General features: G+C 59.7%; 1 protein-coding gene across 1 annotated transcript in view; it reads right to left on the bottom strand.

Moving 5' to 3' along the window:
- ARHGDIB (Rho GDP dissociation inhibitor beta) overlaps positions 1–26,177 on the bottom strand; it is a 38,555-nt gene extending 12,378 nt beyond the window's left edge. The window contains exons 1-4 of the mRNA XM_072127597.1: positions 26,075–26,177; positions 17,055–17,238; positions 15,915–15,998; positions 15,752–15,828 (exon numbers count right to left, since the gene is read on the bottom strand). Of these exons, the coding sequence (XP_071983698.1) occupies positions 15,752–15,828; positions 15,915–15,998; positions 17,055–17,232 (339 nt within the window). The 5' untranslated portion in view covers positions 17,233–17,238; positions 26,075–26,177. The remainder of the gene's footprint in view (positions 1–15,751; positions 15,829–15,914; positions 15,999–17,054; positions 17,239–26,074) is intronic.

Below are 26,177 nucleotides of genomic sequence, written 5' to 3'. Positions count from 1 at the left end.
GGGCCTCTCTCCTTTGGAGGGGGTTCTCCTTTAGTGTCCCTTAGTCTGTCCTCTCCCCTCCTGGTGAAGGTGCGCTCTCTGGAGTATGAGAGGCTGGGCACGGGGAGGACCTCTCTCCTTAGTGTCCCTTAGTCTGTCCTCTCCCTCCTGGTGAAGGTGCGCTCTCTGGAGTATGAGAGGCTGGGCACGGGGAGGACCTCTCTCCTTAGTGTCCCTTAGTCTGTCCTCTCCCCTCCTGGTGAAGGTGCGCTCTCTGGAGTATGAGAGGCTTGGCACAGGGAGGACCTCTCTCCTTAGTGTCCCTTAGTCTGTCCTCTCCCCTCCTGGTGAAGGTGCGCTCTCTGGAGTATGAGAGGCTGGGCACGGGGAGGGCCTCTCTCCTTAGTGTCCCTTAGTCTGTCCTCTCCCCTCCTGGTGAAGGTGCGCTCTCTGGAGTATGAGAGGCTGGGCACAGGGAGGACCTCTCTCCTTAGTGTCCCTTAGTCTGTCCTCTCCCCTCCTGGTACAGGTGCGCTCTCTGGAGTATGAGAGGCTGGGCACGGGGAGGACCTCTCTCCTTTGGAGGGGGTTCTCCTTTAGTGTCCCTTAGTCTGTCCTCTCCCTCCTGGTGAAGGTGCGCTCTCTGGAGTATGAGAGGCTGGGCACAGGGAGGACCTCTCTCCTTAGTGTCCCTTAGTCTGTCCTCTCCTCCCTGGTGAAGGTGCGCTCTCTGGAGTATGAGAGGCTGGGCACGGGGAGGACCTCTCTCCTTAGTGTCCCTTAGTCTGTCCTCTCCCCCCTGGTGAAGGTGCGCTCTCTGGAGTATGAGAGGCTGGGCACGGGGAGGGCCTCTCTCCTTTGGAGGGGGTTCTCCTTTAGTGTCCCTTAGTCTGTCCTCTCCCTCCTGGTGAAGGTGCGCTCTCTGGAGTATGAGAGGCTGGGCACAGGGAGGACCTCTCTCCTTAGTGTCCCTTAGTCTGTCCTCTCCCCTCCTGGTGAAGGTGCACTCTCTGGAGTATGAGAGGCTGGGCACAGGGAGGACCTCTCTCCTTAGTGTCCCTTAGTCTGTCCTCTCCCCTCCTGGTGAAGGTGCGCTCTCTGGAATATGAGAGGCTGGGCACAGGGAGGACCTCTCTCCTTAGTGTCCCTTAGTCTGTCCTCTCCCCCCTGGTGAAGGTGCGCTCTCTGGAGTATGAGAGGCTGGGCACAGGGAGGACCTCTCTCCTTAGTGTCCCTTAGTCTGTCCTCTCCCCTCCTGGTGAAGGTGCGCTCTCTGCAGTATGAGAGGCTGGGCACAGGGAGGACCTCTCTCCTTAGTGTCCCTTAGTCTGTCCTCTCCCCTCCTGGTGAAGGTGCGCTCTCTGGAGTATGAGAGGCTGGGCACGGGGAGGGCCTCTCTCCTTAGTGTCCCTTAGTCTGTCCTCTCCCCTCCTGGTGAAGGTGCGCTCTCTGGAGTATGAGAGGCTGGGCACAGGGAGGACCTCTCTCCTTAGTGTCCCTTAGTCTGTCCTCTCCCCTCCTGGTGAAGGTGCGCTCTCTGGAGTATGAGAGGCTGAGCACGGGGATGACCTCTCTCCTTAGTGTCCCTTAGTCTGTCCTCTCCCCTCCTGGTGCAGGTGCGCTCTCTGGAGTATGAGAGGCTGGGCACGGGGAGGACCTCTCTCCTTTGGAGGGGGTTCTCCTTTAGTGTCCCTTAGTCTGTCCTCTCCCCTCCTGGTGAAGGTGCGCTCTCTGGAGTATGAGAGGCTGGGCACGGGGAGGACCTCTCTCCTTAGTGTCCCTTAGTCTGTCCTCTCCCTCCTGGTGAAGGTGCGCTCTCTGGAATATGAGAGGCTGGGCACAGGGAGGACCTCTCTCCTTAGTGTCCCTTAGTCTGTCCTCTCCCCTCCTGGTGAAGGTGCGCTCTCTGGAGTTTGAGAGGCTGAGCACGGGGATGACCTCTCTCCTTAGTGTCCCTTAGTCTGTCCTCTCCCCTCCTGGTGCAGGTGCGCTCTCTGGAGTATGAGAGGCTGGGCACGGGGAGGACCTCTCTCCTTAGTGTCCCTTAGTCTGTCCTCTCCCTCCTGGTGAAGGTGCGCTCTCTGGAATATGAGAGGCTGGGCACAGGGAGGACCTCTCTCCTTAGTGTCCCTTAGTCTGTCCTCTCCCCTCCTGGTGCAGGTGCGCTCTCTGGAGTATGAGAGGCTGGGCACGGGGAGGACCTCTCTCCTTTGGAGGGGGTTCTCCTTTAGTGTCCCTTAGTCTGTCCTCTCCCCTCCTGGTGAAGGTGCGCTCTCTGGAGTATGAGAGGCTGGGCACAGGGAGGACCTCTCTCCTTAGTGTCCCTTAGTCTGTCCTCTCCCCTCCTGGTGAAGGTGCGCTCTCTGGAGTATGAGAGGCTGAGCACAGGGATGACCTCTCTCCTTAGTGTCCCTTAGTCTGTCCTCTCCCCTCCTGGTGCAGGTGCGCTCTCTGGAGTATGAGAGGCTGGGCACGGGGAGGGCCTCTCTCCTTTGGAGGGGGTTCTCCTTTAGTGTCCCTTAGTCTGTCCTCTCCCTCCTGGTGAAGGTGCGCTCTCTGGAGTATGAGAGGCTGGGCACAGGGAGGACCTCTCTCCTTAGTGTCCCTTAGTCTGTCCTCTCCCCCCTGGTGAAGGTGCGCTCTCTGGAGTATGAGAGGCTGGGCACGGGGAGGACCTCTCTCCTTAGTGTCCCTTAGTCTGTCCTCTCCCCTCCTGGTGAAGGTGCGCTCTCTGGAGTATGAGAGGCTGGGCACAGGGAGGACCTCTCTCCTTAGTGTCCCTTAGTCTGTCCTCTCCCCTCCTGGTGAAGGTGCGCTCTCTGGAGTATGAGAGGCTGAGCACGGGGATGACCTCTCTCCTTAGTGTCCCTTAGTCTGTCCTCTCCCCTCCTGGTGCAGGTGCGCTCTCTGGAGTATGAGAGGCTGGGCACGGGGAGGACCTCTCTCCTTTGGAGGGGGTTCTCCTTTAGTGTCCCTTAGTCTGTCCTCTCCCCTCCTGGTGAAGGTGCGCTCTCTGGAGTATGAGAGGCTGGGCACAGGGAGGACCTCTCTCCTTAGTGTCCCTTAGTCTGTCCTCTCCCCTCCTGGTGAAGGTGCGCTCTCTGGAGTATGAGAGGCTGAGCACGGGGATGACCTCTCTCCTTAGTGTCCCTTAGTCTGTCCTCTCCCCTCCTGGTGCAGGTGCGCTCTCTGGAGTATGAGAGGCTGGGCACGGGGAGGACCTCTCTCCTTTGGAGGGGGTTCTCCTTTAGTGTCCCTTAGTCTGTCCTCTCCCCTCCTGGTGAAGGTGCGCTCTCTGGAGTATGAGAGGCTGGGCACGGGGAGGACCTCTCTCCTTAGTGTCCCTTAGTCTGTCCTCTCCCTCCTGGTGAAGGTGCGCTCTCTGGAGTATGAGAGGCTGGGCACAGGGAGGACCTCTCTCCTTAGTGTCCCTTAGTCTGTCCTCTCCCCCCTGGTGAAGGTGCGCTCTCTGGAGTATGAGAGGCTGGGCACGGGGAGAACCTCTCTCCTTAGTGTCCCTTAGTCTGTCCTCTCCCCCCTGGTGAAGGTGCGCTCTCTGGAGTATGAGAGGCTGGGCACGGGGAGGGCCTCTCTCCTTTGGAGGGGGTTCTCCTTTAGTGTCCCTTAGTCTGTCCTCTCCCCCCTGGGGAAGGTGCGCTCTCTGGAGTATGAGAGGCTGGGCACGAGGAGGGCCTCTCTCCTTAGTGTCCCTTAGTCTGTCCTCTCCCTCCTGGTGAAGGTGCGCTCTCTGGAGTATGAGAGGCTGGGCACGGGGAGGGCCTCTCTCCTTAGTGTCCCTTAGTCTGTCCTCTCCCCACTGGTAAAGGTGCGCTCTCTGGAGTATGAGGGGCTGGGCACGGGGAGAGCCTCTCTCCTTAGTGTCCCTTAGTCTGTCCTCTCTCTCCTGGTGAAGGTGCGCTCTCTGGAGTATGAGAGGCTGGGCACGGGGAGGACCTCTCTCCTTAGTGTCCCTTAGTCTGTCCTCTCCCCCCTGGTGAAGGTGCGCTCTCTGGAGTATGAGAGGCTGGGCATGGGGAGGGCCTCTCTCCTTTGGAGGGGGTTCTCCTTTAGTGTCCCTTAGTCTGTCCTCTCCCCTCCTGGTGAAGGTGCGCTCTCTGGAGTATGAGAGGCTGGGCACGGGGAGGACCTCTCTCCTTAGTGTCCCTTAGTCTGTCCTCTCCCTTCTGGTGAAGGTGCGCTCTCTGGAGTATGAGAGGCTGGGCACGGGGAGGGCCTCTCTCCTTAGTGTCCCTTAGTCTGTCCTCTCCCCTCCTGGTGAAGGTGCGCTCTCTGGAGTATGAGAGGCTGGGCACGGGGAGGACCTCTCTCCTTAGTGTCCCTTAGTCTGTCCTCTCCCCTCCTGGTGAAGGTGCGCTCTCTGGAGTATGAGAGGCTTGGCACAGGGAGGACCTCTCTCCTTAGTGTCCCTTAGTCTGTCCTCTCCCCTCCTGGTGAAGGTGCGCTCTCTGGAGTATGAGAGGCTGAGCACGGGGATGACCTCTCTCCTTAGTGTCCCTTTGTCTGTCCTCTCCCCTCCTGGTGAAGGTGCGCTCTCTGGAGTATGAGAGGCTGAGCACGGGGATGACCTCTCTCCTTAGTGTCCCTTAGTCTGTCCTCTCCCCTCCTGGTACAGGTGCGCTCTCTGGAGTATGAGAGGCTGGGCACGGGGAGGACCTCTCTCCTTTGGAGGGGGTTCTCCTTTAGTGTCCCTTAGTCTGTCCTCTCCCTCCTGGTGAAGGTGCGCTCTCTGGAGTATGAGAGGCTGGGCACAGGGAGGACCTCTCTCCTTAGTGTCCCTTAGTCTGTCCTCTCCCCCCTGGTGAAGGTGCGCTCTCTGGAGAATGAGAGGCTGGGCACGGGGAGGACCTCTCTCCTTAGTGTCCCTTAGTCTGTCCTCTCCCTCCTGGTGAAGGTGCGCTCTCTGGAGTATGAGAGGCTGGGCACGGGGAGGGCCTCTCTCCTTTGGAGGGGGTTCTCCTTTAGTGTCCCTTAGTCTGTCCTCTCCCTCCTGGTGAAGGTGCGCTCTCTGGAGTATGAGAGGCTGGGCACAGGGAGGACCTCTCTCCTTAGTGTCCCTTAGTCTGTCCTCTCCCCCCTGGTGAAGGTGCGCTCTCTGGAGTATGAGAGGCTGGGCACGGGGAGGACCTCTCTCCTTAGTGTCCCTTAGTCTGTCCTCTCCCCTCCTGGTGAAGGTGCGCTCTCTGGAGTATGAGAGGCTGGGCACAGGGAGGACCTCTCTCCTTAGTGTCCCTTAGTCTGTCCTCTCCCCTCCTGGTGAAGGTGCGCTCTCTGGAGTATGAGAGGCTGGGCACAGGGAGGACCTCTCTCCTTAGTGTCCCTTAGTCTGTCCTCTCCCCTCCTGGTGAAGGTGCGCTCTCTGGAGTATGAGAGGCTGGGCACGGGGAGGGCCTCTCTCCTTAGTGTCCCTTAGTCTGTCCTCTCCCCTCCTGGTGAAGGTGCGCTCTCTGGAGTATGAGAGGCTGGGCACAGGGAGGACCTCTCTCCTTAGTGTCCCTTAGTCTGTCCTCTCCCCTCCTGGTGAAGGTGCGCTCTCTGGAGTATGAGAGGCTGGGCACAGGGAGGACCTCTCTCCTTAGTGTCCCTTAGTCTGTCCTCTCCCCTCCTGGTGCAGGTGCGCTCTCTGGAGTATGAGAGGCTGGGCACGGGGAGGACCTCTCTCCTTTGGAGGGGGTTCTCCTTTAGTGTCCCTTAGTCTGTCCTCTCCCCTCCTGGTGAAGGTGCGCTCTCTGGAGTATGAGAGGCTGAGCACGGGGATGACCTCTCTCCTTAGTGTCCCTTAGTCTGTCCTCTCCCCTCCTGGTACAGGTGCGCTCTCTGGAGTATGAGAGGCTGGGCACGGGGAGGACCTCTCTCCTTTGGAGGGGGTTCTCCTTTAGTGTCCCTTAGTCTGTCCTCTCCCTCCTGGTGAAGGTGCGCTCTCTGGAGTATGAGAGGCTGGGCACAGGGAGGACCTCTCTCCTTAGTGTCCCTTAGTCTGTCCTCTCCCCCCTGGTGAAGGTGCGCTCTCTGGAGTATGAGAGGCTGGGCACGGGGAGGACCTCTCTCCTTAGTGTCCCTTAGTCTGTCCTCTCCCCTCCTGGTGAAGGTGCGCTCTCTGGAGTATGAGAGGCTGGGCACAGGGAGGACCTCTCTCCTTAGTGTCCCTTAGTCTGTCCTCTCCCCTCCTGGTGAAGGTGCGCTCTCTGGAGTATGAGAGGCTGGGCACAGGGAGGACCTCTCTCCTTAGTGTCCCTTAGTCTGTCCTCTCCCCTCCTGGTGAAGGTGCGCTCTCTGGAGTATGAGAGGCTGGGCACGGGGAGGGCCTCTCTCCTTAGTGTCCCTTAGTCTGTCCTCTCCCCTCCTGGTGAAGGTGCGCTCTCTGGAGTATGAGAGGCTGGGCACAGGGAGGACCTCTCTCCTTAGTGTCCCTTAGTCTGTCCTCTCCCCTCCTGGTGAAGGTGCGCTCTCTGGAGTATGAGAGGCTGGGCACAGGGAGGACCTCTCTCCTTAGTGTCCCTTAGTCTGTCCTCTCCCCTCCTGGTGCAGGTGCGCTCTCTGGAGTATGAGAGGCTGGGCACGGGGAGGACCTCTCTCCTTTGGAGGGGGTTCTCCTTTAGTGTCCCTTAGTCTGTCCTCTCCCCTCCTGGTGAAGGTGCGCTCTCTGGAGTATGAGAGGCTGGGCACGGGGAGGACCTCTCTCCTTAGTGTCCCTTAGTCTGTCCTCTCCCTCCTGGTGAAGGTGCGCTCTCTGGAGTATGAGAGGCTGGGCACAGGGAGGACCTCTCTCCTTAGTGTCCCTTAGTCTGTCCTCTCCCCCCTGGTGAAGGTGCGCTCTCTGGAGTATGAGAGGCTGGGCACGGGGAGGGCCTCTCTCCTTAGTGTCCCTTAGTCTGTCCTCTCCCTCCTGGTGCAGGTGCGCTCTCTGGAGTATGAGAGGCTGGGCACGGGGAGGACCTCTCTCCTTAGTGTCCCTTAGTCTGTCCTCTCCCTCCTGGTGAAGGTGCGCTCTCTGGAGTATGAGAGGCTGGGCACGGGGATGGCCTCTCTCCTTAGTGTCCCTTAGTCTGTCCTCTCCCCTCCTGGTGAATGTGCGCTCTCTGGAGTATGAGAGGCTGGGCACAGGGAGGACCTCTCTCCTTAGTGTCCCTTAGTCTGTCCTCTCCCTCCTGGTGAAGGTGCGCTCTCTGGAGTATGAGAGGCTGGGCACAGGGAGGACCTCTCTCCTTAGTGTCCCTTAGTCTGTCCTCTCCCCCCTGGTGAAGGTGTGCTCTCTGGAGTATGAGAGGCTGGGCACGGGGAGGGCCTCTCTCCTTAGTGTCCCTTAGTCTGTCCTCTCCCCTCCTGGTGAAGGTGCGCTCTCTGGAGTATGAGAGGCTGGGCACGGGGAGGGCCTCTCTCCTTTAGTGTCCCTTAGTCTGTCCTCTCCCCCCTGGTGACGGTGCGCTCTCTGGAGTAAGAGAGGCTGGGCACGGGGAGGGCCTCTCTCCTTAGTGTCCCTTAGTCTGTCCTCTCCCTCCTGGTGAAGGTGCGCTCTCTGGAGTATGAGAGGCTGGGCACGGGGAGGGCCTCTCTCCTTAGTGTCCCTTAGTCTGTCCTCTCCCCCCTGGTAAAGGTGCGCTCTCTGGAGTATGAGGGGCTGGGCACGGGGAGAGCCTCTCTCCTTAGTGTCCCTTAGTCTGTCCTCTCTCTCCTGGTGAAGGTGCGCTCTCTGGAGTATGAGAGGCTGGGCACGGGGAGGACCTCTCTCCTTAGTGTCCCTTAGTCTGTCCTCTCCCCCCTGGTGAAGGTGCGCTCTCTGGAGTATGAGAGGCTGGGCATGGGGAGGGCCTCTCTCCTTTGGAGGGGGTTCTCCTTTAGTGTCCCTTAGTCTGTCCTCTCCCCTCCTGGTGAAGGTGCGCTCTCTGGAGTATGAGAGGCTGGGCACGGGGAGGACCTCTCTCCTTAGTGTCCCTTAGTCTGTCCTCTCCCTCCTGGTGAAGGTGCGCTCTCTGGAGTATGAGAGGCTGGGCACGGGGAGGGCCTCTCTCCTTAGTGTCCCTTAGTCTGTCCTCTCCCCTCCTGGTGAAGGTGCGCTCTCTGGAGTATGAGAGGCTGGGCACGGGGAGGACCTCTCTCCTTAGTGTCCCTTAGTCTGTCCTCTCCCCTCCTGGTGAAGGTGCGCTCTCTGGAGTATGAGAGGCTTGGCACAGGGAGGACCTCTCTCCTTAGTGTCCCTTAGTCTGTCCTCTCCCCTCCTGGTGAAGGTGCGCTCTCTGGAGTATGAGAGGCTGAGCACGGGGATGACCTCTCTCCTTAGTGTCCCTTTGTCTGTCCTCTCCCCTCCTGGTGAAGGTGCGCTCTCTGGAGTATGAGAGGCTGAGCACGGGGATGACCTCTCTCCTTAGTGTCCCTTAGTCTGTCCTCTCCCCTCCTGGTACAGGTGCGCTCTCTGGAGTATGAGAGGCTGGGCACGGGGAGGACCTCTCTCCTTTGGAGGGGGTTCTCCTTTAGTGTCCCTTAGTCTGTCCTCTCCCTCCTGGTGAAGGTGCGCTCTCTGGAGTATGAGAGGCTGGGCACAGGGAGGACCTCTCTCCTTAGTGTCCCTTAGTCTGTCCTCTCCCCCCTGGTGAAGGTGCGCTCTCTGGAGAATGAGAGGCTGGGCACGGGGAGGACCTCTCTCCTTAGTGTCCCTTAGTCTGTCCTCTCCCTCCTGGTGAAGGTGCGCTCTCTGGAGTATGAGAGGCTGGGCACGGGGAGGGCCTCTCTCCTTTGGAGGGGGTTCTCCTTTAGTGTCCCTTAGTCTGTCCTCTCCCCTCCTGGTGAAGGTGCGCTCTCTGGAGTATGAGAGGCTGGGCACAGGGAGGACCTCTCTCCTTAGTGTCCCTTAGTCTGTCCTCTCCCCTCCTGGTGAAGGTGCGCTCTCTGGAGTATGAGAGGCTGGGCACAGGGAGGACCTCTCTCCTTAGTGTCCCTTAGTCTGTCCTCTCCCCTCCTGGTGAAGGTGCGCTCTCTGGAGTATGAGAGGCTGGGCACTGGGAGGGCCTCTCTCCTTAGTGTCCCTTAGTCTGTCCTCTCCCCTCCTGGTGAAGGTGCGCTCTCTGGAGTATGAGAGGCTGGGCACAGGGAGGACCTCTCTCCTTAGTGTCCCTTAGTCTGTCCTCTCCCCTCCTGGTGAAGGTGCGCTCTCTGGAGTATGAGAGGCTGGGCACAGGGAGGACCTCTCTCCTTAGTGTCCCTTAGTCTGTCCTCTCCCCTCCTGGTGCAGGTGCGCTCTCTGGAGTATGAGAGGCTGGGCACGGGGAGGACCTCTCTCCTTTGGAGGGGGTTCTCCTTTAGTGTCCCTTAGTCTGTCCTCTCCCCTCCTGGTGAAGGTGCGCTCTCTGGAGTATGAGAGGCTGGGCACGGGGAGGACCTCTCTCCTTAGTGTCCCTTAGTCTGTCCTCTCCCTCCTGGTGAAGGTGCGCTCTCTGGAGTATGAGAGGCTGGGCACAGGGAGGACCTCTCTCCTTAGTGTCCCTTAGTCTGTCCTCTCCCTCCTGGTGAAGGTGCGCTCTCTGGAGTATGAGAGGCTGGGCACGGGGAGGACCTCTCTCCTTAGTGTCCCTTAGTCATTCCTCTCCCCCCTGGTGAAGGTGCGCTCTCTGGAGTATGAGAGGCTGGGCACGGGGAGGGCCTCTCTCCTTTGGAGGGGGTTCTCCTTTAGTGTCCCTTAGTCTGTCCTCTCCCCCCTGGGGAAGGTGCGCTCTCTGGAGTATGAGAGGCTGGGCACGGGGAGGGCCTCTCTCCTTAGTGTCCCTTAGTCTGTCCTCTCCCTCCTGGTGAAGGTGCGCTCTCTGGAGTATGAGAGGCTGGGCACGGGGAGGGCCTCTCTCCTTAGTGTCCCTTAGTCTGTCCTCTCCCCCCTGGTAAAGGTGCGCTCTCTGGAGTATGAGGGGCTGGGCACGGGGAGAGCCTCTCTCCTTAGTGTCCCTTAGTCTGTCCTCTCTCTCCTGGTGAAGGTGCGCTCTCTGGAGTATGAGAGGCTGGGACGGGGAGGACCTCTCTCCTTAGTGTCCCTTAGTCTGTCCTCTCCCCCCTGGTGAAGGTGCGCTCTCTGGAGTATGAGAGGCTGGGCATGGGGAGGGCCTCTCTCCTTTGGAGGGGGTTCTCCTTTAGTGTCCCTTAGTCTGTCCTCTCCCCTCCTGGTGAAGGTGCGCTCTCTGGAGTATGAGAGGCTGGGCACGGGGAGGACCTCTCTCCTTAGTGTCCCTTAGTCTGTCCTCTCCCTCCTGGTGAAGGTGCGCTCTCTGGAGTATGAGAGGCTGGGCACGGGGAGGGCCTCTCTCCTTAGTGTCCCTTAGTCTGTCCTCTCCCCTCCTGGTGAAGGTGCGCTCTCTGGAGTATGAGAGGCTGGGCACAGGGAGGACCTCTCTCCTTAGTGTCCCTTAGTCTGTCCTCTCCCCTCCTGGTGAAGGTGCGCTCTCTGGAGTATGAGAGGCTGAGCACGGGGATGACCTCTCTCCTTAGTGTCCCTTAGTCTGTCCTCTCCCCTCCTGGTGCAGGTGCGCTCTCTGGAGTATGAGAGGCTGGGCACGGGGAGGACCTCTCTCCTTTGGAGGGGGTTCTCCTTTAGTGTCCCTTAGTCTGTCCTCTCCCCTCCTGGTGAAGGTGCGCTCTCTGGAGTATGAGAGGCTGGGCACGGGGAGGACCTCTCTCCTTAGTGTCCCTTAGTCTGTCCTCTCCCTCCTGGTGAAGGTGCGCTCTCTGGAGTATGAGAGGCTGGGCACAGGGAGGACCTCTCTCCTTAGTGTCCCTTAGTCTGTCCTCTCCCCCCTGGTGAAGGTGCGCTCTCTGGAGTATGAGAGGCTGGGCACGGGGAGGGCCTCTCTCCTTAGTGTCCCTTAGTCTGTCCTCTCCCTCCTGGTGAAGGTGCGCTCTCTGGAGTATGAGAGGCTGGGCACGGGGAGGACCTCTCTCCTTAGTGTCCCTTAGTCTGTCCTCTCCCTCCTGGTGAAGGTGCGCTCTCTGGAGTATGAGAGGCTGGGCACGGGGATGGCCTCTCTCCTTAGTGTCCCTTAGTCTGTCCTCTCCCCTCCTGGTGAATGTGCGCTCTCTGGAGTATGAGAGGCTGGGCACAGGGAGGACCTCTCTCCTTAGTGTCCCTTAGTCTGTCCTCTCCCTCCTGGTGAAGGTGCGCTCTCTGGAGTATGAGAGGCTGGGCACAGGGAGGACCTCTCTCCTTAGTATCCCTTAGTTTGTCCTCTCCCTCCTGGTGAAGGTGCGCTCTCTGGAGTATGAGAGGCTGGGCACGGGGAGGGCCTCTCTCCTTAGTGTCCCTTAGTCTGTCCTCTCCCTCCTGGTGAAGGTGCGCTCTCTGGAGTATGAGAGGCTGGGCACGGGGAGGACCTCTCTCCTTAGTGTCCCTTAGTCTGTCCTCTCCCCCCTGGTGACGGTGCGCTCTCTGGAGTAAGAGAGGCTGGGCACGGGGAGGACCTCTCTCCTTAGTGTCCCTTAGTCTGTCCTCTCCCTCCTGGTGAAGGTGCGCTCTCTGGAGTAAGAGAGGCTGGGCACGGGGAGGACCTCTCTCCTTAGTGTCCCTTAGTCTGTCCTCTCTCCCCTGGTGAAGGTGCGCTCTCTGGAGTATGAGAGGCTGGGCACGGGGAGGACCTCTCTCCTTAGTATCCCTTAGTTTGTCCTCTCCCTCCTGGTGAAGGTGCGCTCTCTGGAGTATGAGAGGCTGGGCACGGGGAGGGCCTCTCTCCTTAGTGTCCCTTAGTCTGTCCTCTCCCCCCTGGTAAAGGTGCGCTCTCTGGAGTATGAGAGGCTGGACACGGGGAGGACCTCTCTCCTTAGTATCCCTTAGTTTGTCCTCTCCCTCCTGGTGAAGGTGCGCTCTCTGGAGTATGAGAGGCTGGGCACGGGGAGGGCCTCTCTCCTTAGTGTCCCTTAGTCTGTCCTCTCCCTCCTGGTGAAGGTGCGCTCTCTGGAGTATGAGAGGCTGGGCACAGGGAGGGCCTCTCTCCTTTGTGTCCCTTAGTCTGTCCTCTCCCCCCTGGTGAAGGTGCGCTCTCTGGAGTATGAGAGGCTGGGCACAGGGAGGGCCTCTCTCCTTAGTGTCCCTTAGTCTGTCCTCTCCCCTCCTGGTGAAGGTGCGCTCTCTGGAGTATGAGAGGCTGGGCACAGGGAGGGCCTCTCTCCTTAGTGTCCCTTAGTCTGTCCTCTCCCTCCTGGTGAAGGTGCGCTCTCTGGAGTATGAGAGGCTGGGCACGGGGAGGACCTCTCTCCTTAGTGTCCCTTAGTCTGTCCTCTCCCTCCTGGTGAAGGTGCGCTCTCTGGAGTATGAGAGGCTGGGCACGGGGAGGACCTCTCTCCTTTAGTGCCCCTTAGTCTGTCCTCTCCATTCCTGGTGAAGGTGCGCTCTCTGGAGTATGAGAGGCTGGGCACGGGGAGGGCCTCTCTCCTTTGGAGGGGCTTCTCCTTTAGTGTCCCTTAGTCTGTCCTCTCCCTCCTGGTGAAGGTGCGCTCTCTGGAGTATGAGAGTCTGGGCACGGGGAGGACCTCTCTCCTTAGTGTCCCTTAGTCTGTCCTCTCTCCTCTCCTGGTGAAGGTGCGCTCTCTGGAGTATGAGAGGCTGGGCACAGGGAGGACCTCTCTCCTTAGTGTCCCTTAGTCTGTCCTCTCCCCTCCTGGTGAAGGTGCGCTCTCTGGAATATGAGAGGCTGGGCACGTGGAGGGCCTCTCTCCTTAGTGTCCCTTAGTCTGTCCTCTCCCCCCTGGTGAAGGTGCGCTCTCTGGAGTATGAGAGGCTGGGTACGGGAAGGACCTCTCTCCTTAGTGTCCCTTAGTCTGTCCTCTCCCTCCTGGTGAAGGTGCGCTCTCTGGAGTATGAGAGGCTGGGCACGGGAAGGACCTCTCTCCTTAGTGTCCCTTAGTCTCTCCTCTCCTGGTGAAGGTGCGCTCTCTGGAGTATGAGAGGCTTGGCACGGGAAGGACCTCTCTCCTTAGTGTCCCTTAGTCTCTCCTCTCCTGGTGAAGGTGCGCTCTCTGGAGTATGAGAGGCTGGGCACGGGAAGGACCTCTCTCCTTAGTGTCCCTTAGTCTGTCCTTTCCCTCCTGGTGAAGGTGCGCTCTCTGGAGTATGAGAGGCTGGGCACGGGAAGGACCTCTCTCCTTAGTGTCCCTTAGTCTGTCCTCTCCCCCCTGGTGAAGGTGCGCTCTCTGGAGTATGAGAGGCTGGGCACGGGGAGGGCCTCTCTTCTTAGTGTCCCTTAGTCTGTCCTCTCCCTCCTGGTGAAGGTGCGCTCTCTGGAGTATGAGAGGCTGGGCACGGGAAGGACCTCTCTCCTTAGTGTCCCTTAGTCTCTCCTCTCCTGGTGAAGGTGCGCTCTCTGGAGTATGAGAGGCTGGGCACGGGAAGGACCTCTCTCCTTAGTGTCCCTTAGTCTCTCCTCTCCTGGTGAAGGTGCGCTCTCTGGAGTATGAGAGGCTAGGCACGGGGAGGGCCTCTCTCCTTTGGAGGGGGTTCTCCTTTAGTGTCCCTTAGTCTGTCCTCTCCCTCCTGGTGAAGGTGCGCTCTCTGGAGTATGAGAGGCTAGGCACGGGGAGGACCTCTCTCCTTAGTGTCCCTTGGTCTGTCCTCTCCCCTCCTGGTGAAGGTGCGCTCTCTGGAGTATGAGAGGCTGGGCACGGGGAGGGCCTCTCTCCTTAGTGTCCCTTAGTCTGTCCTCTCCCCTCCTGGTGAAGTTGCGCTCTCTGGAGTATGAGAGGCTGGGCACGGGGAGGACCTCTCTCCTTAGTGTCCCTTAGTCTGTCCTCTCCCTCCTGGTGAAGGTGTGCTCTCTGGAGTATGAGAGGCTGGGCACAGGGAGGACCTCTCTCCTTAGTGTCCCTTAGTCTGTCCTCTCCCTCCTGGTGAAGGTGCGCTCTCTGGAGTATGAGAGACTGGGCACGGGGAGGACCTCTCTCCTTAGTGTCCCTTAGTCTGTCCTCTCCCCTCCTGGTGAAGGTGCGCTCTCTGGAGTATGAGAGGCTGGGCACGGGAAGGACCTCTCTCCTTAGTGTCCCTTAGTCTGTCCTCTCCCTCCTGGTGAAGGTGCGCTCTCTGGAGTATGAGAGGCTGGGCACGGGGAGGACCTCTCTCCTTAGTGTCCCTTAGTCTGTCCTCTCCCTCCTGGTGAAGGTGCGCTCTCTGGAGTATGAGAGGCTGGGCACGGGGAGGGCCTCTCTCCTTAGTGTCCCTTAGTCTGTCCTCTCCCCTCCTGGTGAAGGTGCGCTCTCTGGAGTATGAGAGGCTGGGCACGGGGAGGGCCTCTCTCCTTAGTGTCCCTTAGTCTGTCCTCTCCCTCCTGGTGAAGGTGCGCTCTCTGGAGTATGAGAGGCTGGGCACGGGGAGGACCTCTCTCCTTAGTGTCCCTTAGTCTGTCCTTTCCCTCCTGGTGAAGGTGCGCTCTCTGGAGTATGAGAGGCTGGGAACGGGGAGGGCCTCTCTCCTTAGTGTCCCTTAGTCTGTCCTCTCCCTCCTGGTGAAGGTGCGCTCTCTGGAGTATGAGAGGCTGGGCACGGGGAGGGCCTCTCTCCTTAGTGTCCCTTAGTCTGTCCTCTCCCCTCCTTGTGAAGGTGCGCTCTCTGGAGTATGAGAGGCTGGGCACGGGGAGGACCTCTCTCCTTAGTGTCCCTTAGTCTGTCCTCTCCCTCCTGGTGAAGGTGCGCTCTCTGGAGTATGAGAGGCTGGGCACGGGGAGGGCCTCTCTCCTTAGTGTCCCTTAGTCTGTCCTCTCCCCTCCTGGTGAAGGTGCGCTCTCTGGAGTATGAGAGGCTGGGCACAGGGAGGACCTCTCTCCTTAGTGCCCCTTAGTCTGTCCTCTCCCTCCTGGTGAAGGTGCGCTCTCTGGAGTATGAGAGGCTGGGCACGGGGAGGACCTCTCTCCTTAGTGCCCCTTAGTCTGTCCTCTCCCTCCTGGTGAAGGTGCGCTCTCTGGAGTATGAGAGGCTGGGCACGGGGAGGACCTCTCTCCTTAGTGTCCCTTAGTCTGTCCTCTCTCTCCTGGTGAAGGTGCGCTCTCTGGAGTATGAGAGGCTGGGCACGGGGAGGGCCTCTCTCCTTAGTGTCCCTTAGTCTGTCCTCTCCCCTCCTGGTGAAGGTGCACTCTCTGGAGTATGAGAGGCTGGGCACGGGGAGGGCCTCTCTCCTTAGTGTCTCTTAGTCTGTCCTCTCCCCTCCTGGTGAAGGTGCGCTCTCTGGAGTATGAGAGGCTGGGCACGGGGAGGGCCTCTCTCCTTTGGAGGGGGTTCTCCTTTAGTGTCCCTTAGTCTGTCGTCTCCGCTCCTGGTGTTGGGCTGATTTTTGTTTTGTGTTCTGGGCATGTAGTGATGTTGGGCTTTATGTGGTTTGTATTTACGTTGTTCAGATTTTGTACTATATTTTCTCTGTTATGTTGTAAATACTGTATATATTGTATATAGTGTATATATTGTGTATAGTGTATATAGTGGGGTTTGGGGCACAGTGTTGGGAGGGGGGTGATGGTGTAGTATATAGTGTATTGTAGGTGGTGGGATGTGATCTGTGTGGGGTGGTCTGTTAGGGGGTGTGGGGGGGTGTTATATTTGTGGGTGTGGCTTGTTGGGTCTGGTTTATGATGTGATGATCAGTTTGGAGGGGGGGTCTTATTTCCAGATGCGGTGCTGCAGGTGAGTTGCTTGTATATAATGTATATATTGTATATAATGTATATGATGTATATATTGTATATAATGTCTGGTTTATACAGTGTGAGATCTGCAGGTTGTGACTCGTGGAATTTTTCGGACTCGCCTTGAAGTGGATTTTCACTCTGTATTCGACGCCTTCCTTCAAAGCGAATGTCTCTTTCTTCAGGTTTGTCAGGTCTCCTGTTACAGACAGGAAGGAATCCGTTATAAATATTCGGGGCAGATCCCGGGATCAGTGACAGGAAATCCCGATCAGGGTCACCTACCTGTGAGGTCCATTGTGATTGGTCCTGGGGCAGCATTACAGACTAATGTGAGACGAGTAACAACAACATTGGGAGCCGATGGGTCTGAGAAACCATAAAATACAGGACACAGGTTATTATACAGGCAGGGGGCGGGGCTGTGACTACTCACACAGGATATACAGGCAGGGGGCGGGGCTGTGACTACTCACACAGGATATACAGGCAGGGGGCGGGGCTGTGACTACCTCTCACACAGGATATACAGGCAGGGGGCGGGGCTGTGACTACCTCTCACACAGGATATACAGGCAGGGGGTGGAGCTGTGACTACCTCTCACACAGGATGTACAGGCAGGGGGCGGGGCTGTGACTACCTCTCACACAGGATATACAGGCAGGGGGCGGAGCTGTGACTACTCACACAGGATGTACAGGCAGGGGGCGGGGCTGTTACTACCTCTCACACAGGATATACAGGCAGGGGGCGGGGCTGGGACTACCTCTCACACAGGATATACAGGCAGAGGGTGGAGCTGTGACTACCTCTCACACAGGATGTACAGGCAGGGGGCGGGGCTGTGACTACCTCTCACACAGGATATACAGGCAGGAGGCGGGGCTGTGACTACCCCTCACACAGGATATACAGGCAGGGGGCGGGGCTGTTACTACCTCTCACACAGGATATACAGGCGGGGGGCGGGGCTGTGACTACCTCTCACACAGGATATACAAGCAGGAGGCGGGGCTGTGACTACCTCTCACACAGGATATACAAGCAGGAGGCGGGGCTGTGACTACCCATCACACAGGATATACAGGCAGGAGGCGGGGCTGTGACTACCCCTCACACAGGATATACAGGCAGGGGGCGGGGCTGTTACTACCTCTCACACAGGATATACAGGCGGGGGGCGGGGCTGTGACTACCTCTCACACAGGATATACAGGCAGGGGGCGGGCTGTGACTACCTCTCACACAGGATATACAAGCAAGAGGCGGGGCTGTGACTACCTCTCACACAGGATGTACGGGCAGGGGGCGGGGCTGTGACTACCACTCACACAGGATATACAGGCAGGGGGCGGGGCTGTGACTACCTCTCACACAAGATATACAGGCAGGGGGCGGGTCTGGGTAATGTTTTGTGGGCGTACCTGTGACTACCGGCCCTGCCCCCAGTAATGACTTCTTGTACTTGGCTAGGCTTTCGTCATCCTTGTCCAGCTCCTGGATCTCCTGCAGGGATTTCTGTGGGGGGGGTCTGTAATTTAGTTTTCCATCCAATTCATCGTCATCCTCCAAATCATGAACGACTTCTGCCTGCTCCGTCATTGTGATCTGCAGGGGGAAAGCGCACAAAATCACTAGGGACCCCCAGACACTTAGGCCCGGGATCACTGTGACCTCCTCACACTTAGGCCCGGGATCACTGTGACCTCCTCACACTTAGGCCCGGGATCACTATGGCCTCCTCACACTTAGGCCCGGGATCACTATGGCCTCCTCACACTTAGGCCCAGGATCACTGTGACCTCCTCACACTTAGGCCCGGGATCACTATGACCTCCTCACACTTAGGCCCGGGATCACTATGACCTCCTCACACTTAGGCCCGGGATCACTGTGACCTCCTCACACTTAGGCCCGGGATCACTATGGCCTCCTCACACTTAGGCCCGGGATCACTATGACCTCCTCACACTTAGGCCCGGGATCACTATGACCTCCTCACACTTAGGCCCGGGATCACTGTGACCTCCTCACACTTAGGCCCGGGATCACTATGGCCTCCTCACACTTAGGCCAGGGATCATTATGGCCTCCTCACACTTAGGCCCAGGATCACTATGACCTCCTCACACTTAGGCCTGGGATCACTATGGCCTCCTCACACTTAGGCCCGGGATCACTATGACCTCCTCACAATTAGGCCTGGAATCACTATGGCCTCCTCACACTTAGGCCCGGGATCACTATGGCCTCTTCACACTTAGGCCCGGGATCACTATGACCTCCTCAAACTTAGGCCCGGGATCACTATGGCCTCCTCACACTTAGGCCCGGGATCACTATGGCCTCCTCACACTTAGGCCCGGGATCACTATGGCCTCCTCACACTTAGGCCCGGGATCACTATGGCCTCCTCACACTTAGGCCCGGGATCACTATGGCCTCCTCACACTTAGGCCCGGGATCACTATGGCCTCCTCACACTTAGGCCCGGGATCACTATGACCTCCTCACACTTAGGCCCGGGATCACTATGACCTCCTCACACTTAGGCCCGGGATCACTATGACCTCCTCACACTTAGGCCCGGGATCACTATGGCCTCCTCACACTTAGGCCCGGGATCACTATGGCCTCCTCACACTTAGGCCCGGGATCACTATGACCTCCTCACACTTAGGCCCGGGATCACTATGACCTCCTCACACTTAGGCCCGGGATCACTATGACCTCCTCACACTTAGGCCCGGGATCACTATGACCTCCTCACACTTAGGCCCGGGATCACTATGGCCTCCTCACACTTAGGCCCGGGATCACTATGACCTCCTCACACTTAGGCCCGGGATCACTATGACCTCCTCACACTTAGGCCCGGGATCATTATGGCCTCCTCACACTTAGGCCCGGGATCACTATGGCCTCCTCACACTTAGGCCCGGGATCACTATGGCCTCCTCACACTTAGGCCCGGGATCACTATGGCCTCCTCACACTTAGGCCCGGGATCACTATGACCTCCTCACACTTAGGCCCGGGATCACTATGGCCTCCTCACACTTAGGCCCGGGATCATTATGGCCTCCTCACACTTAGGCCCGGGATCACTATGGCCTCCTCACACTTAGGCCCGGGATCACTATGACCTCCTCACACTTAGGCCCGGGATCACTATGACCTCCTCACACTTAGGCCCGGGATCACTATGACCTCCTCACACTTAGGCTCGGGATCACTATGACCTCCTCACACTTAGGCCCGGGATCACTATGGCCTCCTCACACTTAGGCCCAGGATCTCTGTGACCTCCTCACACTTAGGCCCGGGATCACTATGGCCTCCTCACACTTAGGCCCGGGATCACTATGACCTCCTCACACTTAGGCCCGGGATCTCTGTGACCTCCATATAAGGAGATGTTGAGGCTTCTCCTGATCTGTAGTTCTGCGGCTGCTGCAGGAAGTCCTGACAGGCATCGGGGGCACATACTTTCCCTGGACCATGAGCAGACACTCAGCTTTCCTGGGGTCAGACATGAATTATACAGTGACCTCTGATGTCTCGTAGCTCCTCCGCCTCGTGAGCTCGGAATTAATTCTGTTTCATCCTTTAAGTGGATCAGGAACGTGTGAGGATGACCCAAGGCGGCTCGAACATCCCGACCCCTCGTCTGTGCCCGATCTATGGAGTCTGAGGGCAGCCAATAGAATGCCAGGCAACGCAGCAACATTGTATCCATGTGACCCAACTATAGTCTCCCTGCTCCCAGGTATCACAGCCTCCACCTATACCCCTCCCCCCAGGTATCACAGCCTCCACCTATACCCCCCCCCCCAGGTATCACAGCCTCCACCTATACCCCCCCCCCAGGTATCACAGCCTCCACCTATACCCCCCCCCCCAGGTATCACAGCCTCCACCTATACCCCCCCCCCCAGGTATCACAGCCTCCACCTATACCCCTCCCCCCAGGTATCACAGCCTCCACCTATACCCCCCCCCCCAGGTATCACAGCCTCCACCTATACCCCCCCCCAGGTATCACAGCCTCCACCTATACCCCCCCCCCAGGTATCACAGCCTCCACCTATAACCCCCCCCCCCCCAGGTATCACAGCCTCCACCTATACCCCCCCCCCCAGGTATCACAGCCTCCACCTATAACCCCCCCCCCCAGGTATCACAGCCTCCACCTATAACCCCCCCCCCCCAGGTATCACAGCCTCCACCTATAACCCCCCCCCCCAGGTATCACAGCCTCCACCTATAACCCCCCCCCCCAGGTATCACAGCCTCCACCTATAACCTCCCCCCCCCAGGTATCACAGCCTCCACCTATAACCCCCCCCCCCCCCCCCCGGTATCACAGCCTCCACCTATTACCCCCCCCCCCCCAGGTATCACAGCCTCCACCTATAACCCCCCCCCCCCCAGGTATCACAGCCTCCACCTATACCCCCCCCCAGGTATCACAGCCTCCACCTATAACCCCCCCCCCCAGGTATCACAGCCTCCACCTATAACCCCCCCCCAGGTATCACAGCCTCCACCTATAACCCCCCCCAGGTATCACAGCCTCCACCTATAACCCCCCCCCCCCAGGTATCACAGCCTCCACCTATACCCTCCCCCCCCAGGTATCACAGCCTCCACCTATAACCCCCCCCCCAGGTATCACAGCCTCCACCTATAACCCCCCCCCAGGTATCAAAGCCTCCACCTATACCCCCCCCCCCCAGGTATCACAGCCTCCACCTATAACCCCCCCAGGTATCACAGCCTCCACCTATAACCCCCCCCCCAGGTATCACAGCCTCCACCTATAACCCCCCCAGGTATCACAGCCTCCACCTATAACCTCCCCCCCCAGGTATCACAGCCTCCACCTATAACCCCCCCCCCCACAGGTATCACAGCCTCCACCTATAACCCCCCCCCCCAGGTATCACAGCCTCCACCTATACCCCCCCCCCCCCAGGTATCACAGCCTCCACCTATACCCCCCCCCCAGGTATCACAGCCTCCACCTATACCCCCCCCCCCCAGGTATCACAGCCTCCACCTATACCCCCCCCCCAGGTATCACAGCCTCCACCTATAACCCCCCCCCCAGGTATCACAGCCTCCACCTATAACCCCCCCCCCCAGGTATCACAGCCTCCACCTATACCCCCCCCCAGGTATCACAGCCTCCACCTATAACCTCCCCCCCCCAGGTATCACAGCCTCCACCTATAACCCCCCCCCCAGGTATCACAGCCTCCACCTATACCCCCCCCCAGGTATCACAGCCTCCACCTATAACCCCCCCCAGGTATCACAGCCTCCACCTATAACCTCCCCCCCCCAGGTATCACAGCCTCCACCTATACCCCCCCCCCCCAGGTATCACAGCCTCCACCTATAACCCCCCCCCCCCAGGTATCACAGCCTCCACCTATAACCCCCCCCCCCAGGTATCACAGCCTCCACCTATAACCTCCCCCCCCCAGGTATCACAGCCTCCACCTATAACCCCCCCCCCCCCCCCCGGTATCACAGCCTCCACCTATTACCCCCCCCCCCCCAGGTATCACAGCCTCCACCTATAACCCCCCCCCCCCCAGGTATCACAGCCTCCACCTATACCCCCCCCCAGGTATCACAGCCTCCACCTATAACCCCCCCCCCCAGGTATCACAGCCTCCACCTATAACCCCCCCCCAGGTATCACAGCCTCCACCTATAACCCCCCCCAGGTATCACAGCCTCCACCTATAACCCCCCCCCCCCAGGTATCACAGCCTCCACCTATACCCTCCCCCCCCAGGTATCACAGCCTCCACCTATAACCCCCCCCCCCAGGTATCACAGCCTCCACCTATAACCCCCCCCCAGGTATCAAAGCCTCCACCTATACCCCCCCCCCCAGGTATCACAGCCTCCACCTATAACCCCCCCAGGTATCACAGCCTCCACCTATAACCCCCCCCCCAGGTATCACAGCCTCCACCTATAACCCCCCCAGGTATCACAGCCTCCACCTATAACCTCCCCCCCCAGGTATCACAGCCTCCACCTATAACCCCCCCCCCCACAGGTATCACAGCCTCCACCTATAACCCCCCCCCCAGGTATCACAGCCTCCACCTATACCCCCCCCCCCAGGTATCACAGCCTCCACCTATACCCCCCCCCCAGGTATCACAGCCTCCACCTATACCCCCCCCCCCCAGGTATCACAGCCTCCACCTATACCCCCCCCCCAGGTATCACAGCCTCCACCTATAACCCCCCCCCCCAGGTATCACAGCCTCCACCTATAACCCCCCCCCCCAGGTATCACAGCCTCCACCTATACCCCCCCCCAGGTATCACAGCCTCCACCTATAACCTCCCCCCCCCAGGTATCACAGCCTCCACCTATAACCCCCCCCCCAGGTATCACAGCCTCCACCTATACCCCCCCCCAGGTATCACAGCCTCCACCTATAACCCCCCCCAGGTATCACAGCCTCCACCTATAACCTCCCCCCCCCAGGTATCACAGCCTCCACCTATACCCCCCCCCCCAGGTATCACAGCCTCCACCTATACCCCTCCCCCCAGGTATCACAGCCTCCACCTATACCCCCCCCCCCCAGGTATCACAGCCTCCACCTATAACCCCCCCCAGATATCACAGCCTCCACCTATACCCCCCCCCCAGGTATCACAGCCTCCACCTATAACCCCCCCCCCCCAGGTATCACAGCCTCCACCTATAACCCCCCCCCCCCCCAGGTATCACAGCCTCCACCTACAACCCCCCCCAGGTATCACAGCCTCCACCTATAACCCCCCCCAGGTATCACAGCCTCCACCTATACCCCCCCCCCCAGGTATCACAGCCTCCACCTATAACCCCCCCCCCCAGGTATCACAGCCTCCACCTATAACCCCCCCAGGTATCACAGCCTCCACCTATACCCCCCCCCCAGGTATCACAGCCTCCACCTATACCCCTCCCCCCAGGTATCACAGCCTCCACCTATAACCCCCCTCCCCCAGGTATCACAGCCTCCACCTATAACCCCCCCAGGTATCACAGCCTCCACCTATAACCCCCCCCCCAGGTATCACAGCCTCCACCTATACCCCCCCCCCAGGTATCACAGCCTCCACCTATAACCTCCCCCCCCCAGGTATCACAGCCTCCACCTATAACCCGCCCCCCCAGGTATCACAGCCTCCACCTATAACCCCCCCCAGGTATCACAGCCTCCACCTATAACCCCCCCCCCAGGTATCACAGCCTCCACCTATAACCCCCCCCCAGGTATCACAGCCTCCACCTATAACCCCCCCCCCCCCCAGGTATCACAGCCTCCACCTATAACCCCCCCCCCCAGGTATCACAGCCTCCACCTATAACCCCCCCCCCCAGGTATCACAGCCTCCACCTATAACCCCCCCCCCAGGTATCACAGCCTCCACCTATAACCCCCCCCCAGGTATCACAGCCTCCACCTATACCCCCCCCCAGGTATCACAGCCTCCACCTATAACCTCCCCCCCCTCAGGTATCACAGCCTCCACCTATAACCCCCCCCCCCAGGTATCACAGCCTCCACCTATACCCCCCCCCCCCAGGTATCACAGCCTCCACCTATAACCCCCCCCAGGTATCACAGCCTCCACCTATAACCTCCCCCCCCCAGGTATCACAGCCTCCACCTATAACCCCCCCCCCCCAGGTATCACAGCCTCCACCTATAACCCCCCCCAGGTATCACAGCCTCCACCTATACCCCCCCCCCCAGGTATCACAGCCTCCACCTATAACCCCCCCCCCCCCCCAGGTATCACAGCCTCCACCTATAACCCCCCCCCCCCAGGTATCACAGCCTCCACCTATAAGCAACCCCCAGGTATCACAGCCTCCACCTATAACCCCCCCCCAGGTATCACAGCCTCCACCTATAACCCCCCCCCAGGTATCACAGCCTCCACCTATACCCCCCCCCCCCCAGGTATCACAGCCTCCACCTATACCCCCCCCCAGGTATCACAGCCTCCACCTATACCCCCCCCCCCAGGTATCACAGCCTCCACCTATACCCCCCCCCCCCAGGTATCACAGCCTCCACCTATAACCCCCCCCCCAGGTATCACAGCCTCCACCTATACCCCCCCCCCCAGGTATCACAGCCTCCACCTATACCCCCCCCCAGGTATCACAGCCTCCACCTATACCCCCCCCCCCAGGTATCACAGCCTCCACCTATACCCCCCCCCCCCAGGTATCACAGCCTCCACCTATAACCCCCCCCCAGGTATCACAGCCTCCACCTATAACCCCCCCCCAGGTATCACAGCCTCCACCTATAACCCCCCACCCCCAGGTATCACAGCCTCCACCTATAACCCCCCCCCCCCCGGTATCACAGCCTCCACCTATAACCTCCCCCCCAGGTATCACAGCCTCCACCTATAACCCCCCCCCAGGTATCACAGCCTCCACCTATAACCCCCCCCCCCCAGGTATCACAGCCTCCACCTATAACCCCCCCCCCCCAGGTATCACAGCCTCCACCTATAACCTCCCCCCCCCCAGGTATCACAGCCTCCACCTATATTCTCCCCCCCCAGGTATCACAGCCTCCACCTATAACCCCCCCCAGGTATCACAGCCTCCACCTATACCCTCCCCCCCCAGGTATCACAGCCTCCACCTATACCCTCCCCCCCCAGGTATCACAGCCTCCACCTATAACCCCCCCCCCCCAGGTATCACAGCCTCCACCTATAACCTCCCCCCCCCCAGGTATCACAGCCTCCACCTATAACCTCCCCCCCAGGTATCACAGCCTCCACCTATAACCTCCCCCCCCCCAGGTATCACAGCCTCCACCTATAACCTCCCCCCCAGGTATCACAGCCTCCACCTATAACCTCCCCCCCAGGTATCACAGCCTCCACCTATAACCCCCCCCAGGTATCACAGCCTCCACCTATACCCCCCCCCCCCCAGGTATCACAGCCTCCACCTATACCCCCCCCCCCAGGTATCACAGCCTCCACCTATAACCCCCCCCCCCAGGTATCACAGCCTCCACCTATAACCCCCCCCCAGGTATCACAGCCTCCACCTATAACCCCCCCCCCCAGGTATCACAGCCTCCACCTATACCCCCCCCCAGGTATCACAGCCTCCACCTATACCCCCCCAGGTATCACAGCCTCCACCTATACCCCCCCCCCCCAGGTATCACAGCCTCCACCTATACCCCCCCAGGTATCACAGCCTCCACCTATAACCCCCCCCAGGTATCACAGCCTCCACCTATAACCCCCCCCCCCCCAGGTATCACAGCCTCCACCTATAACCTCCCCCCCAGGTATCACAGCCTCCACCTATAACCTCCCCCCCCCCAGGTATCACAGCCTCCACCTATACCCCCCCCCCAGGTATCACAGCCTCCACCTATACCCCCCCCAGGTATCACAGCCTCCACCTATAACCTCCCCCCCAGGTATCACAGCCTCCACCTATAACCTCCCCCCCAGGTATCACAGCCTCCACCTATAACCCCCCCCCCAGGTATCACAGCCTCCACCTATACCCCCCCCCAGGTATCACAGCCTCCACCTAAACCTCCCTTTACCCTGTGATGTAATAAATGTTACTGCAGCATTGGGTGTGACTGGAGTATAAGGCATGTAAATGAATAGCTGTGGCTGCAGCTTTGGCTGTGACTAGAGTTAATGGAGAATATGGCAACATGTTGTGCTGAGACTTGTAGTGACCCCCCGGGCACTTACCAGCCCCCTGCCCCTCCCCGGCACCTACCAGTCCTGCCCCCCCCCGGGCACTTACCAGTCCTGCCCCCCCCCCCCCCCCGGGCACTTACCAGTCCTGCCCCCCCCCCCCGGGCACTTACCAGTCCTGCCCCCCCCCCGGGCACTTACCAGTCCTGCCCCCCCCGGGCACTTACCAGTCCTGCCCCCCCCCGGGCACTTACCAGTCCTGCCCCCCCCCCGGCCACTTACCAGTCCTGCACCCCCCTGGGCTCTTACCAGTCCTGCCCCCCCGGCACCTGCCAGTCCTGAACCCCCCCCCCCCCCCCGGGCACTTACCAGTCCTGCACCCCCCTGGGCTCTTACCAGTCCTGCCCCCCCGGCACCTGCCAGTCCTAAACCCCCCCCCCCCCCCCGGGCACTTACCAGTCCTGCACCCCCCTGGGCTCTTACCAGTCCTGCCCCCCCGGCACCTGCCAGTCCTGAACCCCCCCCCCCCCCCCGGGCACTTACCAGTCCTGCACCCCCCTGGGCTCTTACCAGTCCTGCCCCCCCGGCACCTGCCAGTCCTGAACCCCCCCCCCCCCCCGGGCACTTACCAGTCCTGCACCCCCCTGGGCTCTTACCAGTCCTGCCCCCCCGGCACCTGCCAGTCCTGAACCACCCCCCCCCCCCGGGCACTTACCAGTCCTGCCCCGCTCCGCTCACTAAGCTCCTTAATTGCAACTCAGCGACCGACGGTTAAAAAAGGGAAGGAAGAACGAGGGCGACAAAGGCGACACCTCCTG

The sequence above is a fragment of the Engystomops pustulosus genome, chromosome 10 (assembly GCF_040894005.1).
Source record: "Engystomops pustulosus chromosome 10, aEngPut4.maternal, whole genome shotgun sequence".
Classification (NCBI taxonomy): domain Eukaryota; kingdom Metazoa; phylum Chordata; class Amphibia; order Anura; family Leptodactylidae; genus Engystomops; species Engystomops pustulosus.
This window is presented reverse-complemented; position numbering and strand designations above follow the sequence as displayed.